The sequence below is a fragment of the Geotrypetes seraphini genome, chromosome 4, assembly GCF_902459505.1.
Source record: "Geotrypetes seraphini chromosome 4, aGeoSer1.1, whole genome shotgun sequence".
NCBI classification, from domain to species: Eukaryota; Metazoa; Chordata; class Amphibia; order Gymnophiona; family Dermophiidae; genus Geotrypetes; species Geotrypetes seraphini.
This window is the reverse complement of record NC_047087.1, coordinates 6,838,165-6,857,031: the sequence shown is the minus strand read 5'-3', so window position 1 is coordinate 6,857,031 and position 18,867 is coordinate 6,838,165. Positions and strand designations below refer to the sequence as shown.

The following is an 18,867-nucleotide window of genomic DNA, read 5'->3' as shown; positions in this document are numbered from 1 at the left end:
GTAGGGAGTGGAGCCACAGAATTACTACTCAGACCAGCGGTCCCCTGGAACAAAAATGGATTTGTCAACCACACCAAAGGTGCGGGCAACGGACAGCACAGATAGAAGGGGGAGGACATGCCAAGCTGAGGAAGTCCCCTGGACCAGTTTTTTTTGTAAGTAGAAAGGAGGAAGGTTAAAAAAAGTGCCAGATTGGGCATCGGGGGGGTGAAAGGGAAGAGCTTATGGGGCTGGAAACAGAGGAGAAAGAGAGATGGTGGGCAGTGGCCTAAAGAGCGAGAAGTTGGAACATAAGAACATAAGAATTACCACTGCTGAGTAAGACCAGTGGTTCATCATGCCCAGCAATCCGCTCACGCGGCGGCCCTCTGGTCTAAGACCAGCACCCTAACTGAGACTAGCCCTACCATATAGAGGAAGGGTGAAAGAGATATTTGAAGGGAAAATGTTGGGAAGAGAAAGGGAGAGATGGTGGACCTGGGAGTGATGCAGAGGGAGGGAGACATATGGGATGGTAGGGTAGGGTAGTTGGAAAGATAATGGGAGAGATGGTGGATTGGGGGAGGAAGAGGAAAGGAGAGATATGGGATGGTGGCAGTCAGGAAGAGAAAGGGAGAGAAGTTGGTACCTGGGGATGGAAGGGAGGGAAGGTTTGAGGGTAGAAGGGAGAGAGAGATTCAGCATCTATTTTTTCCCTCCATCCTATTGTTCAGCATCAAGAAGGGAGGGAAGAAAAACAACAAAAAAGATAGGGAAACATGATGGACCATGGGGCGAGAGGAGGAGAGATGAACCCATGTGAGGGTAGGAGGGAAGAGAGGTTGGATTAGAGGACGGAGAGAAAGGGACAGGGAGATATAGCCTGATGAGTGGAGAGAGGGAGGGGAATTCTGGAAGTGGTGAGCCATGTGGAAGTGGTCAAATGAGAGATGACAAGAAGATGAATGAGAGAACAGTGAGTACAGTGATAGAAATCCAAGTTTCATTTAAAATTTGATATACTGCTTTAAAGATTGTCTAAGCGGTGTGCAAGGTAATGAACAGGTAAAATCAAGGGGGAACATAATTAGACAACAACATACTTAAGTGGCATAATGAGATAAGGGGGATAGGAGAATGAGCCAATAAAGGTCAATACAGAAGGAGGGGGATATGCTCTTCCTTCTTTCTAAAGTCTGGAGATTACTTGTCATAAGTGTCTTTAAATAGGAAGGTCTTTAGGTTTACTGTAAATTTGTCCATAGGTATTTCTTCTCGGAGATGTGAAATATGGTACTGGAGAGGAGATAGAAGGAAATAGGAGGCTGGGAAAAAAGTGAGATGGGAAACGTAAGAGGTAGGAACTGAGAGGTAGCAGAAAATTTAAAAAGAAGGAGAAGGGTGAGATTTGAGTGGACAGAGGTAAAAAAGAAAAAAAGGGAAAAGTCAATATGTTGGAGACAGGGAAAGGAACAAGAGAGAAGAGGAGAACAAAATGGACAGCAGACCCTGAAAAGAGAAGATAGAGAAACTGGGACCAAGATGATGGAAAAACAACAAGGTAAAAAAAAGTGTTTTATTTTGAATTTATTAACTGGGATATTTTTGTATTGCATTCAGTGGCATAGCCATACAGCTGATTTGGGGGGAGGGTCTAAAGCCCGAAATGGGTGGAAGGGCACCGACTTTTTTCCCTGTCTGAATGCAAAATAGAAATACTTGAGCTGGTGGGAATCCCCAAGCCATGAATCTCCAAGCTTTGTAACTAGTAGTATATCCTCAAGCTGTCCCTGCTTTCATTCATGCATAAAAGCCAAGGTGAGGTGGGGGGAGGGAAGGCAGCAGCATAAGAACATAAGAATAGCCTTACTGGGGGCAGACCAATGGTCCATCAAGCCCAGTAGCCCGTTTTCACGGTGGCCAATCCAGGTCCCTAGTCCCTGGCCAATACTGGCTCTAATACTGCTGCCAGCTGCAGAACTTGGAAAGTTCTGGTCGATGTGCCTGAGTTGGGGGAAGGGGTGGTCATCAGCTGCTGAGGTTTGGGAATCCCCACCAGTAAGGGAAATGTTCATTTAGAGGAGACCCAGCCCTCTCTCATGGTTATTCAACTGAATGAAGTACGGTACATGCTGAGTTGAATTTTGGTTCAGTTTTGGGATTCATATTTCTATTTCTAATTTGTGATCCATTGTTCTGTATTTGGTGAAGGTCTGTCTGTGTTTTGTGTGTGAAGAAGGGCCTCCTCTAAAGTCAGCCCTGGTAACTCTTTCATGATCTTTTATGGAAGATATTCCAGGGTTTCTCAATCTCCTCTACGCTTAATAACCTTTTAACAAACTGAACTTTGATCTGAGGCTGGGAGTGTCCAGCACAATTTCTCTTATCTTCCCTGAGAGAATGGATATAGGGCTTGAGCCAAGGTGTAACTGAAGATTAAGTTGTAAACCTTAAGGGACTCTTTTACTTTGCTTTTACCCCACTGAGATCGAACAAGGAAAAAACCTCATGAAATAAGACTTAAATCAAGCATCACAAAGTCAAATTTTCAGGATAACTTGAGCTCTCTCCATGTTTTCCGCAAACATCTGAAAACGTGGCTTTTCTCAAAAAATGTAAGTCTCCCTCCAATTTAGGAATCAAGGAAACTCTTATATCTTGGCATCCCAAGTCCTCTAAATTTTCTTCCCACTTCTACCTCTAACCCTCTGTTGTAGTTCCTTCCTATTTCTCCTACTGTAAACCGCGTCGAGCTCTACGAACGTGGAGATGATGCGGTATACAAACCTAAGGATTAGATTAGATTAGATTAGAAATAGAAACATGATGGCAGACATCCTTTCAAATGAAAGAGACTTGACTCATGCGCATTTACATCACGTAGGTAAACATCTCTATCACATCTCCCTTCTCCAGCCTTTCCTTCAAAGTATACAGATTGAGATCTGTAAGTCTATCCTTATGACGAAGACCACTATTTTAGACTGACTCCATCCTGTTTCTAGCCATACCTCTCTCCCTATGCAACCTGGCATCCTTCTAGCTTTTGCCATCACCTTTTCAACCTGTTTGGCCACCTTAAGATCATCACATACAATCCCGCCCAAGTCCCGCTCTTCTGTTCTTCACCCCCTAAACTGTATGAGATCTATTTGCATCCCCACTGCCTTCAATGTAAACTTGGCTGGGTTGTGGTCCTTGAGGACTGCCTTAAACCTTCCCTTTTAGCATAAAGCTGCAGCAACTGTGTTGTGTTACTGGAGTGACGTGCAATTGCTAAATCTTCTCTTTACTCCGCTTGTTCATTTTGCACCGAGCTCGATGAATCCCTTACTTTCAGCCCTGCAGTTTCCATTAGAGATGTGCATTCATTTGAAAATAAATGAAAAATGGAGAGAAATGGGTTGTTTCATTTTAAACTATACAAAATAAAGATCTACCAACAAAAGGTTGATTGTGTTTTATTTTGATTTTGTTTTCCACTGACCTCTATGGGAAAGAGAGGCACTGCAGGGTCAATGTTCAACCAGCAGTGCCCAGTGATTTGATGACTGCCCAGAAATTCAATGCCAGGCCCCGTTTGGTCTTCAGCATTGGATTTCCTTGTTTATAGAGGTGGTGGAATTATTTCTGGTTAAGAGCAGTATTCAGCTATGAAGTACCACCTAAAGATAGGATAGGACTCCACTGCCAATTCCAGACTTTGTTCCTTTCATCTAGCTGCTCCCTTTGCCTGGAATAAATTATTTGAGTGTCCGCCAAATCCCTTCCCTTGTTTAAAAGCAGACTGAAACCCACCTTTTTGATATAGCCTTCATTCCATACCCCTACTGCCCACTGCTCGCCACTTTAGCCAGCAGATTTAACTGTATCCCTCATCCTGGCATCCTGTTTGTCTGTCGTGTCTGTTTAGCCCAGGACTGCCCAAGTCCTCGAGATCTACTGACAGGCCAGGTTTTCAGGATATCCACAATGAATATGCATGAGAGAGATTTGCCTGCACTGCCTTCTTGGGATGCAAATCTCTCTCATGCATATTCATTGTGGATATCCTGAAAACCTGGCCTGCCAATAGATCTCGAGGACTGGACTTGGGCAGTCCTGGTTTAGATTGTAAGCTCTTTGGAGCAGGGACTGTCTCCTTTATGACTCTGTACTGTGCTGCATGTGTCTGGTAGTGCAATAGAAATAATTCACAGTACATTACAATGCTGGCCCCTCCTACGTCCAAATGGTCTGGATTTGGACGTTTTTGTGGTCAAAAATTGCAAATAAAGTTAGAGGTTCTTGTGGCCTAAACATTCTGGCCGCCAAGACGTCCAAATAGACAATTTAAAAAAAAAAATATTTGGACATCTAGCGGTTTAAAAATGGCCATTTCTCCACCCCCCAGCTTTGGACGTTTTGCAGGAAATGTTCAAAGTCAGACCTAGAAATGCCCCTCTATGTGCTTTCCTTTTGGTTTCTTTTCAAAACAGATTAGGTGAAGAGTTACAACTTTTCCTGCACTGTTATTAATCCTTGGTGTGGAAACTTTCCAAAACCAACACCTGAAACGTTCTCATTTGTATTTTTGTGACTTTTCAGGACCAGTGAGTTTCCCTAAGGTGTCGTTCTCTGTTTAATCAACTGTACCCCACATTTCGGATCCTTTGAAAGACTCCTCAACCTTAGGAAAGCAATAAAAACAGACCTCTGCCCACGACCAATGGATTACAATGGTACTAGATCGCAGTAGGATAAAACTTGTATAAAAAATCTTGAACTGTAACTGTGGCAAATTGTACCCTGTAACCTGTATGTTATGTATGTTCAACCTGTAACCCGTTCTGAGCTCCTTGGGGAGGACGGGATTAAAAAACCCCAAATTAAATAAATACATAAAAGGTCTCCAGTGCTCTGGCTGGTTTCTTTGGCTTGCATGGACATACAGAACAGGCTCAGTTTCTTCTCACAACATTTACATTAGAGGATTAAGGAGGACAAGTTCAGGAAAGAAGCAATGCTCTGTGCAGATAGATATGTTTGTTGGTCATGGGGGAATGATCTCACTGGGTGGGGACACCTGCTCTCACCAGGAACATGAAGCTTTCCTGCATTTCTTTGCTTGCTCTCAGTGGCTCGAATGCCACATTTGTCCTGCATTGCTGTCTTCTCGAATGAGTTCATGTCCACTGGACGGGTTAAATGCTTTAAAAACAGGAACTACGAGACAGAGTGGAGACCGTTCAGGAGAGGAAAGTGCCACAAGGCTGCAATTAATGCTAGAAGTTTGGGATTTCTTGACACAGTAGGGTCAATTTTATAATATTTATACACACAAAACAGAAGAGCGCCAGGCACTAGTAAAAATTGATACTCCTGGTTTTGTGCAGACCATGACAGTAAGGAGCCTCACTCCTAAGCCAGGGTCTGTCTCAAATTTACTGTAGGATTGGCATTGTGCTAAAGAGAGCTTCCTTCTGCAGTTCATACTAGGCAACTTCTCCAGGTGCACTTGAAAATTCCTTTTAATCAAGCCTGTGGCACCCAAAACAATGGGAACGAGTTCCACCGTGTTTTCATGGTCTCTGACTGCATTTCTGGATCTTTGCCCTCTTTACATGGTTCACAGAATAATAGCTTGAAACTGGCACCTCTTTTGGTGTTTTTCTTCTTTGCCACTTTGTCCGGTTTCCTTGTAACCAGCTCTTTATTGGTCAAAACAGGGATGTCTCAGGTGATCATAACCTCTTCATTCTTCATAAGGGTCGTGATCCCAGTGCTTTGCTTTTCTTGTACATCTTTTTTTTTTTTTTTTAACGAGACTTTTACATAAAACATACAAGATAACCCTTACTTTAAAAATACCGTCATACATGAAAAAAATCAAGGAACAAAAACCAATAAGAAAACAAATCCAGCACCCTCCTATGACCTTCAAAGACCACAATAGCGAGGGAAACCAAGCAACAAGGCACTGGGAATAACAGGAAAGCAAAGTTGGTCTGCTGTGATTCTTCTATGTTATTAAAAAAAGAGGAAAACTCATTGAATCCAAATTCTGAAGCTGTCTGTTCTGTAGGAACTGTTGGGTCCTAAAATAGATGCTTCTGTACACTTATTTTATCACACACTAAAGACTTGGATTTTGCAGTTACTGTGGCTTAACAGAAAATTACCACAGGTTGCCTGAATCAATACGTCGTGCTCCGTCCCTGGCAGTGTTCAGATCCAAGCTAAAGGCCCACTTTTTTGAAACTGCTTTCAACTCTTAACTCCCCCTCACTGCTGTCAGATACCTAGACCCTAAATTAGATTGTAAGCTCTTCTGAGCAGGGACTGTCTACAGTGCTGCGTATGCCTTTCAGTAGTAGTGTTGGGGGTGTGCCCAGAATTTCCCACTGGAGATCATGCGTTGCCATTTTGCATTAGTCTTGATGTTCAGATTGCAGTTACCACGGACGCCCTTAGCACCTCCTATTTAGGAGACAGTAAGTAGCACGCAGTAGTTGCAGGAGGAACAGAGAGCGTACGGTATATACTGCGCACTAACTGCAAAATGACTTCCACACCGATTCTCCTCATCGAATTAACCACAAAAACTATTACAGCATATTAAGCGGTGGATTCTGGAAATGCCCCCCTCCCCCAAACGTGCAAATGAATTAGTTAACGAGCCATTACCAATCGGCAATTGGATCTAATTTGAATTTGCCCTGGATCTGTCTATGTGCTATTCTACAAAGGATCTGAGCCAAAATCCTCTCACACGCAACCCGAAAGGGCGCATGGCAGTAGGAGGGCCATTCCAATGAATTCCACGCAGTGTTGTAGAATTTGAGGATGGCGCTCCCTCAGTGCACCAGGTTTCAGTTGGTGAAAGTCCTTCCACCCAAAATCGGGCACTGGTCTGTGCATTAAGGGCCAGATTCTGTTAATGACGACTACATTTGTAAACGCCTAGACGCGGAGGAAGATGTTCTGGATGATGATTTATTGGTAAATTTCCACAATAACAAATTTGCTAATGATAATCCACATGGGTTTAGGCGAAAGGACCTAAACACATGTGGACTATCAGCAAATTTGTTATTGTGGAAATTTACCAATAAATCATCATCCAGAACATCATCTTCCACAGTTTTCTTTCGGTTTTGGTTTTGTCTCTTGGACTTTTTTCCACTGTGGAGAAAACGGCTCTTCCTCTTCTTTTGGTTTGTCACCTAGATGTGTAAATCACGCAATAGGCGTAGCTAACAGAATTGCATCTACATTGCAGGCGTCTCTAATGTAGGCCAAGATTTGCCTGGCCTTCAATGTAGATTTGATTCCGGGCTGTTGCTTTTTTACAAATTGGGGATGTGGTAGAAGGAAGAGCGGTGACTGCGGCGTAGAACACGAGTGTTGCATGGGGATATAGCGGTGGAGAAACTGGATAACTGGAGTTCTATAGAGGTCGGTGAGAGTGCACGAGGACAGGCTGGAAGCAGGGCTTGAGAGGCTGACCACAGCTGATTCCAATTGTCATCCATCAGGTTTTCTTGCATCTGATACATTTTAGGACCCCTGAGGAAGGAGTGTTTCTTCGAAACACGGACCATGTCAGGTTCATCAGTCTTATGACTATATTGATATTTATTTTTTATGATTGCTCATTAAAGACTTGGCATCTTGTACATCATCACTGCAGTTTTTGCCTTTGTTTTTCGGTGTGATTCTGTTAGCAGTGCCTAACACCCCGATCTACCCCTTAGGCACGCCTACCTTCATATTTTTGTCATTATGAGCTTGCTAAAGCTCCCTAATGACATCATTAACTCTAATTTTTAAACTGATTTTTATTACAGTAGGTGCCTACATTAGAGATGTCTACATTGTAGGCCACTTATAGAATTTTCCCACAAGGGCACATTTTTCTCTGCGCCATTTACTAAATCTGACCCTCAGGCCCATATTCTCTAAACGGCCCCTTAACTTAGGTGCTGGAAGGTGCCCTACCGGCATCCAAGTTTATTTAAGATTTGATGAACTGCTTAATCAAACTTCAAAGCGATGTACATAGCTAAAATACATACAACTTTCGGGGGGACAAACATACCACATATAGCCACAAACAAAACTTACACATAAGGAGGAAAGAGGGGAAAAAATACAATATTTTAAAGAGAATAAGACAAAAAGGGAATGGACAAAAGGGAGGGTAACAATAAATAAGTAAAATCGCAGGGCAGACCCTAGAGAATGAATCAAGACAAGAGTACTATCAGTTGAAAGCATCTTTAAAAAGAAAGCCTTTTAGCTTACACTTGAATCGGTCTAGCATGCGTTCTTCCCTTAGATGAATGGGAAGAGAGTTCCACAATTTCGGGGCTTTTATAGAGAAGATGTATTGTTGATGCGTATTGATGACCTGAACATCCACTTTGAGCAGGTAGAGCAGGGCGACTCCAAAGAATTACTATCCTTCATCGATTCTTTAGACTTCCATGTGCCACTCCCAGAAAGAACCCATCAAAAAGGACATCAACTAGATCTAGTTACCTTCTCTTCCAAAGACCTAGCCCATCCCAAAATGCACTGGCACCAAACCACTTGGACTGATACTCTGTGGTCGGACCATCATCTATGCAATTTCCAATTCAACTGGCAAGCCAAACGCTCCCCATCCAAACCCAAGGCAGCTAATAGGATTAGGAAAATGACAGCCACCAGAGGCCTGGTAAACCCAGTGGAATTCTGGTCACATTACAACATCTCTTCAGACTCAGACTACCTCTGTGCAGACTCCTGGACCAATACGAGCATGCAAATTCTAAACAAGATGGCCCCCATCAAATTAAGAAAAACGAGAAACAAAAACCTGGACGGCTGGTTTTGATGCAAAGCTAGGAACAACGAAACGAGAATTAAGAAAACTGGAAAGACAATGGCTGAAATCAGGAGATAACATAGGTAGAACAAATTGGAGACTAAAACTAAAAGAATACAAAAAACTTATAACTACAAAACGCACAAATTTTTACGCGCAAAAAATAGGCTTTCCCAACACCAACATTAAGAATCTATTCAAACTTGTTAACAATCTTTATGAGGCCTTCTCCCACCCCACTACAGACCCCCCCCCCACCATCAGCCGATGCGCAGGCTGAATTTTTTAATAACAAAATCAACAACCTAAGATCCAACCTATCGATCTCCACAACCAACCATTTGAACTACCCAGTTGCCCAACACATTGATGAACCCAGGGTAGACTTGTACTGGAATAATTTTTCTATCCCCACCTGGAATCAATTCTGCAAACTCTACTCGAAATACGCCGATACGTACTGCAGATTGGACAGTTGCCCACCAAACGTCATGAAAGCTGCTCCAGTCACCTTCAAAGCCAAGTTACATGATTGGCTCTCCTCTCTACTACTGTCTGGTACATTTCCCGAGGAGCTAGGTCAGATACTAATCACTCAGATTCTAAAAAACCCCAAGGAATCTATCAAGTTGACATCGAATTACAGACCCATTGCAAACATTCCCTTTTTTGTAAAGCTGATGGAAGGCTTGGTAAACCAGGATTTAGTAACTTACCTGGATGATCTCAGCATACTTCATGACAACCAATCAGGTTTTCGCTCTGGGTTCAGCACAGAAACAGTTATTGCTTCATTGCTGGATTCCCTCCTGACTCTATTCAGCCAAGGCTCTGGTGCACTAATCCTTCAGCTCGATTTGGTCGATCATACCATCCTAATTGATTGCTTGGAAACAATTGGTCTCTCCGGTAATGTATTAAATTGGTGACAAGGATTCTTGACTAAATGATCGTACCTAGTCTATAGCGACAATAATCAATCCTCCAGCTGGGTAAACCCATGCGGAGTCCCACAGGGTTCCCCCCTATCTCCCACTCTATTCAACATTTACCTTTCCCCATTGGTGAATCTACTGCAAAAATTAAAAATCAAATTTTACATCTACGCCAATGACATCACCATAATCCTTCCCCTAACTAGCCTGACTCCTAAGACGAGGAATCATCTAGCATTAACTTTAAAGCAAATCGAATCATGGATGACTGAGTTCAAACTGAAACTCAACGCCGAAAAAACTAAATTCTTCCTGGCAAGCCCGAACAACAAAATCAAAGACACCTCAATTTCCCTGAATGGACAAAACTTTCCTTTTGTCGACACCATAAAAATCCTGGGAGTGACACTGGACTGTCACCTCACTCTAGATACTCACACAGAGCTACAGATCAAAAAAGGCTTCTCGACACTATGGAAATTAAGAACCATCAGAAAGTTCTTCGACGCAGCATCCTTCCAATTACTAGTGCAATCCTCAATTTTAAACCTGCTCGACTATTGCAACATCATCTATCTGAGTTCTCTCAAGAAAACCATTCAAAGACTCCAAATAATACAAAATTCAGCAGTGCGACTGATCTTCGGTATAAAAAAATGGGACCACATAACTCCCTACTATCAAAAACTCCATTGGCTGCCCCTAGAAGCAAGAGTGCTGTTCAAATTTGCCTGCCTTTGTTTCAAATCCATTCTTGGTTTGGTCCCCCTATACCTGGTCGTCCATTTTAAATTGGACTTTCCCATCAGGCCCACATACAGAATACATATGTTTAGCTATCCAAAAATAAAAAAACTGCTGATACAAAAGATTCGTTGACAGAACTCTTGCTTTCCAAGCAAGTCAACAGAAAGGCTGGCTAGGCAATCTCATCAAGCACTCCTCATCCTACCTTAACTTCAGAAAACTAGTTAAAACCAACCTGTTCAACCGATTTTTAACCAAGAACTCTTAAAGCCTCACCCCTGTACTCTACTTACTTGCACTTGACGTCCCTACAATGTGACTCTCACTCTCTCTCTTCCTCCCTACAAATACTCATGTATTCAAAGACACCATTGTTATTCTAAAATTTAATTGTATTCAAGGATTTCATTGTTATTTCTTTGTTGACTGTCCAGCTCTTCTTGTTGTAAACCGCCTCGAACTTTGGCAGTATATATAAAATAAAATTATTATTATTATTATTATTAAGAGAAGGGACTGAAAGTAAATGCTGATCAGTAGACCTAAGGACTCTTGTAGGGGCGTAAGAGCCTATCGATAAAAATTGGGGTTTTGTGAAGAAGGCATTTAAAGGTTAGTAGACATCTAAGTTAAGTTCAAAATGCCATTTCAAAGCAAACTTAAGAGAAATTACAAGACGCCTAAAAAAAAGGCACCAGAATCACGCTAACGGAGGCGCCCACCAGAAGTGGCGTTAGGTGTGGTAGGCACCTCTGGAGGCTTAATTCACCTTAAAGGTAGGCACCAGCAATATAGGCCTTGAAAATCCTGGCCTACGTTTTTGGCAACTATCTTTGCCGGAGGCACAATTCTCTAAATGGTGCTGTCGCGTGATTGGCATGCACTTGGCGGCTGCTTTTAAAGCGATTTTTACAGAATCCTGGCCTCAATGCCTAATGCACTTAAGCAACAGGTCCTCAGGAGTATAGGAAGGGGGGAGCACTTTCCTTGTTTTAAAGATATTTCCATGTAACTTCATTAAATATCCCCTAGGTAATTGTTGAAAGAGTAAATAATCAATTCACTTTTAGGCCACACTATAAATGACTGCTTTTGAGTCATAGGGTACTGTACTTTATATGCATCAACCTCCTTACTTGGCCGCTCTGTTGAAGGAGTATTTGCTTCCAAAACATTGTCATCTACTTGGTCTTTGTTGTTCACTTTTCCATTACCTAGGGAGGCTTGCCTAACTTCTACAAGAGGAAAAACATTTCTTAGAAAGGTCCTGGCCTATGGAATAGTCTTCCCGAGGATTTGAGTGGTGAACACTCCTTGAAGCAGTTTAAGATGAACTGAAAATATCTCTTTGAGAAAGTGTTTGGTGGAATGCATTAGCGATTTTCTGCTATTTTAAAAAATATTTTTTAAACCAATTGGAGGGAATTTTTTTCACTCAGAGGTTAGTTAAGCGCTGGAACGCGATGCCAGAGGTTGTGGTAAGAGCGGATAGCTTAGCTGGTTTTAAGAAAGGTTTGGACAAGTTCCTGGAGGAAAAGTCCATAATCTGTTATTGAGAAAGACACGGGGAAGCCACTGCTTGCCCTGGATCGGTAGCATGGAATGTTGCTACTCCTTGGGTTTTGGCCAGGTACTGGGGACCTGGATTGTCCACTGTGAGAATGGGCTACTGGGCTTGATGAACCATTGGTCTGACCCAGTAAGGCTATTCTTAGGTTCTATATGTGTGAAGTTCTTTCATATTATAATGGTGTTCTGTTTTAATGTGTTATAAGTGTGTATTTAGCAAATGTAAACCAATCTGTCAAATGCTGAAGGGAGGTATATTAAGTACGCAGGAATACCTTAGAAATTGGAAGACTGGGCGTTCAAATGGCAGATGAAATTTAATGTGGACAAATGCAAAATGATGCACATTGGGAAGAATAACCTGAATCACAGTTATCGGATGCTAGGGTCCACTTTGGGGGGTCAGCGCTCAAGATAAATATGTCACTGAAACCTTCCACCCAATGTGTGGTGGCGTCCAAGAAAGCAAACAGGATGCTAGAAATTATTAGAAAAGGAATGGTTAACAAGACTAAGAATGTCATAATGCCTCTGTATCGCTCCTTGATGCAACCTCATCTGGAGTATTGCGTTCAATTCTGGTCTCCTTATCTCAAGAAAGATATAGTGGCGCTAGAAAAGGTTCAAAGAAGAGAGACCAAGATGGTAAAGGGGATGGAACTCCTCTCGTATGAGGAAAAGACTCTTCAGCTTGGAAAAGAGACGGCTGAGGGGAGATAGGATTGAAGTCTACAAAATCCGGAGTGGAATAGAACGGGTACAAGTGGATCGATTTTTCACTCCGTCAAAAATGACAAAGACTAGGGGACACTCAATGAAGTTACAGGGAAATACTTTTAAAACTAATAGGAGGAACTATTTTTTTCACTCAGAGAATAGTTAAACTCTGGAATGTGTTGCCAGAGGATGTGGTGAGAACAGTTAATGTAGCTGGTTTTAAAAAAAGATTTGGTCATGTTCCTGGAGGAATAGTCCATAGTCTGCTGTTGAGCCACTGCTTTCCCTGGATCGGTGGCATGGAATGCTGCTACTAGTTGGGCTTTTGCCAGATACTTGTGACTTGGATTGGCCTCCATGAAGATGGGATATTGGGCTAGATCAGGGGTAGACAATTCCGGTTCTCGAGAGCCGGAGCTAGGTCAGGTTTTCAGGATATCCACAATACATATGCATGAGATAGATTTGCATCTCAAGGAGGCAGTGCATGCAAATCCATCTCATCCATATTCATGGTGGATGTCCTGAGAACCTGACCTGTCTAACCCTGGGCTAGATGGACCATTGGTCTGACCCAGTTAGGCTCTTCTTATGTACATGCTAAGGTCTAACCCGCAATATATAGCTGGAAAATATGCCGTTCCTGGCCAGTTGAATGATTTTAAATAGTGAGTTTCTCTCTTCCTCTGCCCTTTCTCCTCCCTCCCTCTTCCCCTCTTTCCCCCCTTCCTCCCTGCTTTCCTGGGCTCGCGCTGCTCCTCCTCCTCCTCCTCCTCTTGTCCGAGCTGGAGGTGTCTCTGCCTGAGGCGCCGGTGCCTCCTCCTTCTTCTCGCAGGGTTGGGTCGGGCCGGGCTGTCTCCTCCTCCCGACTGTTGACAGAGCGGCAGCGGCGGTGGCTTTGCAGCCATGGATGGCGCGCCCCGGAGCCGGTGATGGGGCCCGGCCATGGCCAGCGGGAGCGGCGCGTGCGGCGGGGTCTTGCCCGCCCTGGGCGCCGCCGACCCCTGGGAGCTGTCCCTGGACGAGGTGCTGAAATCGTACGAGCAGCCCATCAACGAGGAGCAGGCGTGGGCCGTCTGCTACCAGTGCTGCCGGGGGCTGAGCCAGAGCCCGGAGCTGCCGGGCCGCATCCGAGAGCCCAACTCCCTGCTGCTGCAACGAGACGGCACCGTCCGGGTGCGCGAGGAGATCCGGGGTGAGTGCCGAGCCGGGGAAGAGGGAGTGTGGAGCCTGGAGGAGGGGAGAAGGGAGGTGGAACCTGGGCGGAGCAGGAGATCTAGGGGTGAAGGGAGTATGGGACCTGGAGCAAGAGGAATTTGGGAGAATGAGAGGACAAGGGGATGAAGAAGAGGTGATCTAGGGGTGGAAGGAGGATGGAACCTGGGAGGGGGGAGGGGACAAGGAAAGGAGAAGGAGATCTAGGGGGAAGAGAGTGTGCAGCCCAGGGAATGATGAGGATATTTAGGGGTGAAGGGAGTATGGGACCTGGAGCAAGAGGAATTTGGGAGAATGAGAGGACAAGGGGATGAAGAAGAGGTGGAAGGAGGATGGAACCTGGGAGGGGGGAGGGGACAAGGAGAGGAGAAGGAGATCTAGGGGGAAGGGAGTGTGCAGCCCAGGGAATGAAGAGGATATTTAGGGGTGAAGGGAGTATGGGACCTGGAGCAAGAGGAATAGGAGGAGGAAGCATGGAGTTTGGGAGAATGAGAGGACAAGGGAATGAAGAAGAGGTGAACTAGGGGGTGGAAGGAGGATGAAACCTGGGTGGAGTGAAGGGCCAAAGAGAGGAGGAGATCTAGGGAGGAAGGGAGTGTGCAGCCCAGGGAAGGAAGAGGATATATAGGGGTGAAGGGAGTATGGGACCTGGAGCAAGAGGAATAGGAGAAGGGAGAATGGAATTTGGGAGAGTGAGAGGACAAGGCGATGAAGAAGAGGTGATCTAGGGGTGGAGGGAGGATGGAGACCAGGAGAGGAGGAAACTCCAAATGAATGCAGGGCCTAGGAGAGGAGACCTAGGGGTTCTGTGAGTCTGGAACTTTAGGGAGTGAGGGTCCCAAGGGAGGAAGAGATGGTGTGATTAAAGAGGAAATTGGGTGCACATGAGGCCTGGAGGAAGGAGAAATCCTCAGGTAAAGGAATCTGGAACCCGGGGGAAAGCAGTTTGGGAGGAAGGGGAACAGCTAGGATGTCTACAAGGTACCTGGGAGTTGAGAGTTATGGGGCCTGTGAGGAGGTGGCCCATAGGGAGGGCAGGGTCCTGAAAAGAATGTGGTTCAGTGGTGGAATAGGCCCAGAAGAGAAAATATGGCTGGGGATGAGTGGAGGACAGGGGAGAGAACAGTAGTTGGGGGGAGGGGCCCAAGGGGAGTATTGTTGGAGCAGTACTCTTGTGAAGTCAGAGCCTGGAGTTGGAGAAGCAGTTGTGGCCCATTTCAAATGCTGAATCAGGATGCCCTTCCCCTGGCTCAGGAGAGAGGACTCCTGGGTCCTGCTCCCTTGGGAGCCTTATGGCCATCTTAATGTTTGTTTTGATAACTCAGAAGCCATAACATTACATTACATTAGTGATTTCTTTTCCGCCGTTACCTTGCGGTTCAAGGTGGATTACATAAGGATATATCTGGCCATTTCCAGAGGAATTTGAGAATAGTGAGGTGGTTCTTGTGGCGTTAGATTGTTTTTGAGAACAGTGATGGTGTTAGATTGATTTCAAGGAATTGTTGGGTAGTAGGTTTTTTTTTAATAGTATGGTTTTTATTTCTTTTCTGAATGTTCTGTAGTCTGGTGTCGTTATCAGCAAAGTGGAGAGCTTTTCAAACTCAGCTCTGATCTACACTTCCATGACCATCAGTAAATGCTGCAAAGGTTTAGACTGAATTTCTGACTATGATTTACAGCCAAATCTCTGCATCGGGAGCACTTGCAGGCCAGTCCTCCTTCCCTCCCCCGTACTGCAGAAAGCTGGTACAGAAGGTTAGCCTGCTGCTTCCAGGGTAATTAGTGAGGGATTAAAAGCAGGTCAGGGGATGTTTCCGTGCGTACTTTTTCTGATGATTTTATCTTTTGTGCTTTTTATATGTCACAGATCCTTTAAAAAAGGTTTCTCTTACACTGTGGTCAGTGTAAGGAGAGTTTGAATAGAGACCATTGTGTGTAGGGTGCTGTCATTGCATTTAGCCAGCTTTGTTTTCCCATTTCCACAGCTAGAGGGAAAGAGTGTTTGTCCATTTCTGTATCGTTGATTTACCGAGAGCTTGAATTGGCTGAGGCTCTTCCCCTTTCTCTGTCTATGAGGGAAAAGCTTAATAACATGGGCTCAAATTGACATCAGCCTACAGAATGCCCTGTAGTCTGGCTTTGGTCTGTAGTTGCTGCCCTGCTACCAAATTGCATCCCTAACTCCCTTCCCTCTCCATTCTTGAACATGGTATATTTATTTATTTTTCACTAGTGGAAGGAATCAGATTCGGAGAGGACCTTTGACCTTAGAGAAGAGGAGTAAGGGGGGACTTTGCTTTTGAGAAGGGGGTGCAGAATAAGAGGGAGTTTGGATTTGGAGGAACATGACTAGGTCCTGGCTGATATTTAGCAGTGACCTAAATAAGTTCTGGTGGTTCGCTTCAGTCAGGACCAGATGTGTTATTCATATGCCTTCATATGGTCCAACATTGACTATCTGGAGCAAATGAACCAAGAACCATTGGCTGACTATTCATCAGGTAATATACAGTATATATAGGGGAGAAGTAAAAGAAATAGTAGATAACGTCAACCTTATATGTTAGCATGGAATCAAATTACAAGAAGTTCTAAATTGGCCTATAACCCTTTTTATCTCCTCAAGGGCATGTAAGGATTGCTGATGAAGTTGGGACTATATTGGCTACAGCTATGGCCATGGGAGAATATGTGTTTTATTTTATTTATATTGTAAATTCTCTGTTATTTTGTCTACAGTCTGATTGTTTCACTGAAGGGTAGTATATAAAAAGGATGGAGTCAGTTCAGAGGAAGGCTACTAAAATGGTCAGTGCTCTTTGTCATAAGGCATATAGGGACAGTCTTAAAGAGGAAAGGCAGGAGAAGGGAGATATGATAGAGATGTTTAAATACCTACTTGACATAAATATGTATGAGGTGAGTCTCTATCAGTTGAAAGGAAACTCTAGGGTGAGAGGACATGGAATGAAGTTAAGAGGTGATAGGCTCAGGAGTAATCTATGGAAATACTTTTTTACAGAAAGGGTGGTAGATGCATGGAATAGTCTCCTGGTAGAGGTGGTGGAGACAAAGACTGTGGTAGATGCTTGGAATAGTCTCCCGGTAGCGTTGGTGGAGACAAAGACTGTGGTAGATGCATGGAATATTCTCCCGGTAGAGGTGGTGGAGACAAAGACTCTGGTAGATGTATGGAATAGTCTCCCGGTAGAGGTGGTGGAGACAAAGACTGTGGTAGATACATGGAATATTCTTCCGGTAGAGGTAGTGGAGACAAAGACTGTGATAGATGCATGGAATAGTCTTCCGGTAGAGGTGGTGGAGACAAAGACTGTGGTAGATGCATGGAATAGTCTCCCGGTAGAGGTGGTGGAGACAAAGACTTTGATAGATGCATGGAATAGTCTCCCGGTAGAGGTGATGGAAACAAAGACTGTGGTAGATATATGGAATAGTCTCCCGGTAGAGGTGGTGGAGACAAAGACTGTGGTAGATGCATGGAATAGTCTCCCGGTAGAGGTGGTGGAGAGAAAGACTGTGGTAGATGCATGGAATAGTCTCCCGGTAGAGGTGGTGGAGACAAAGACTGTGTCTGAATTCAAGAAAGCATGGAACAGGAGAGGGAGAGGAGGAGATAGTGGATGCTACAGATGGGCAGATCAGATGGGCCATTTGGCCTTTAACTGCCCTCATGTTTCTAACATAAATCCGCTTAGATCAATAATGAACAAGAAGTGAAATCCGATGACATATCACTCTTGGCATATGGCTAAGAAAGAGCTAGACAAGTTCCTTCAATTGCAGAAATGTATCTCTGGGTATAAAGCCATGGGATTTTCATTAATGCCAAATGGATGTGAAAGTTAGACAGTGAAAAAGCAAGACAGCAAGAAAATTAATGCCTTTGGACATGTGATGTAAAGAGAATGATCTCTAAAGAAAGATATCACATTTGGCAAAGTTGAAGGTCAGTGCAAGAGGAAGACTGGCAACGCAATGGATCAATACAATAAAAGCAACTATGGATGATGTCATTCTGTTAATAATTAACTGCCTGACTGAAGACCAAACACAGTTAAAGCAACTATACAGAGGGTCGCCGTGAATCAACATCAACTCAAAAGTACTTAACAACAACAACAACACAAGGGCAATAGGGTTTCCATGTCCCCTTTCTAGAAGAAACTGTATAGTAACAACAAAAAAACCTCTACCTTTGTCCCATTTCATCATGTCAGATACGCATCGTAATTTCATTATCCTAAAACAAACTTAGGTGCCATGGAACAACCTTTGTTTATCAAATAACAAAAGCTATTACATAGTTTACAAAACAAATGCTACTTGGTTCCTCTTCCCCACATTGGCATGGTTTGTAGAATTATCTTTTAAATTCTTATTTACACCTGAATAAAGACTCTGTCTGGACCCTCAGAGCTGCTTCAATTTATTCACAGGGCCAGAATTCTGTTTAGACTGTGCCAACAAGGTTCTGTTGCCGCTACTGTTGAAGAAGCCTGAAATGTTCGAGTCAGATCTCGTAGACCTGGAGGTTGGGTATTATCCTGGTTTGATACTTTTTTGTTTAATCAACAATTTCAAGTATCTTATGCTAACTGCAGTTCTATATGGATGACTGTGGATTCAGGCGTGCCTCAGGGCACAGCCCTTTCAGCAAGATTGTTTAATTTATATATACATCCAATTTGTAAATCATTGGCAAGGTTAGGGGTATGGTACAGACTTACACATTTTTTTCTGTTCCATTTCATGCATCAGTTATTGAGCCACCAAATTTGTAGACCTTTGGATTGTGCATGACAGCTATAAAGGCTTTCGCAGAATGTGGCA

General features: G+C 43.8%; 1 protein-coding gene across 3 annotated transcripts in view; it reads left to right on the top strand.

The window, feature by feature from the left end:
- Window positions 1-13,685: 13,685 nt before the first annotated feature.
- Window positions 13,686-18,867, top strand: part of SPIRE2 (spire type actin nucleation factor 2) — a 65,848-nt gene continuing 60,666 nt past the window's right edge. For all 3 annotated transcript variants that reach the window (XM_033941243.1, XM_033941244.1, XM_033941241.1), the window contains exon 1: window positions 13,686-13,993. In XM_033941243.1, the coding sequence (XP_033797134.1) occupies window positions 13,744-13,993 (250 nt within the window). In that variant the 5' untranslated portion in view covers window positions 13,686-13,743. The remainder of the gene's footprint in view (window positions 13,994-18,867) is intronic.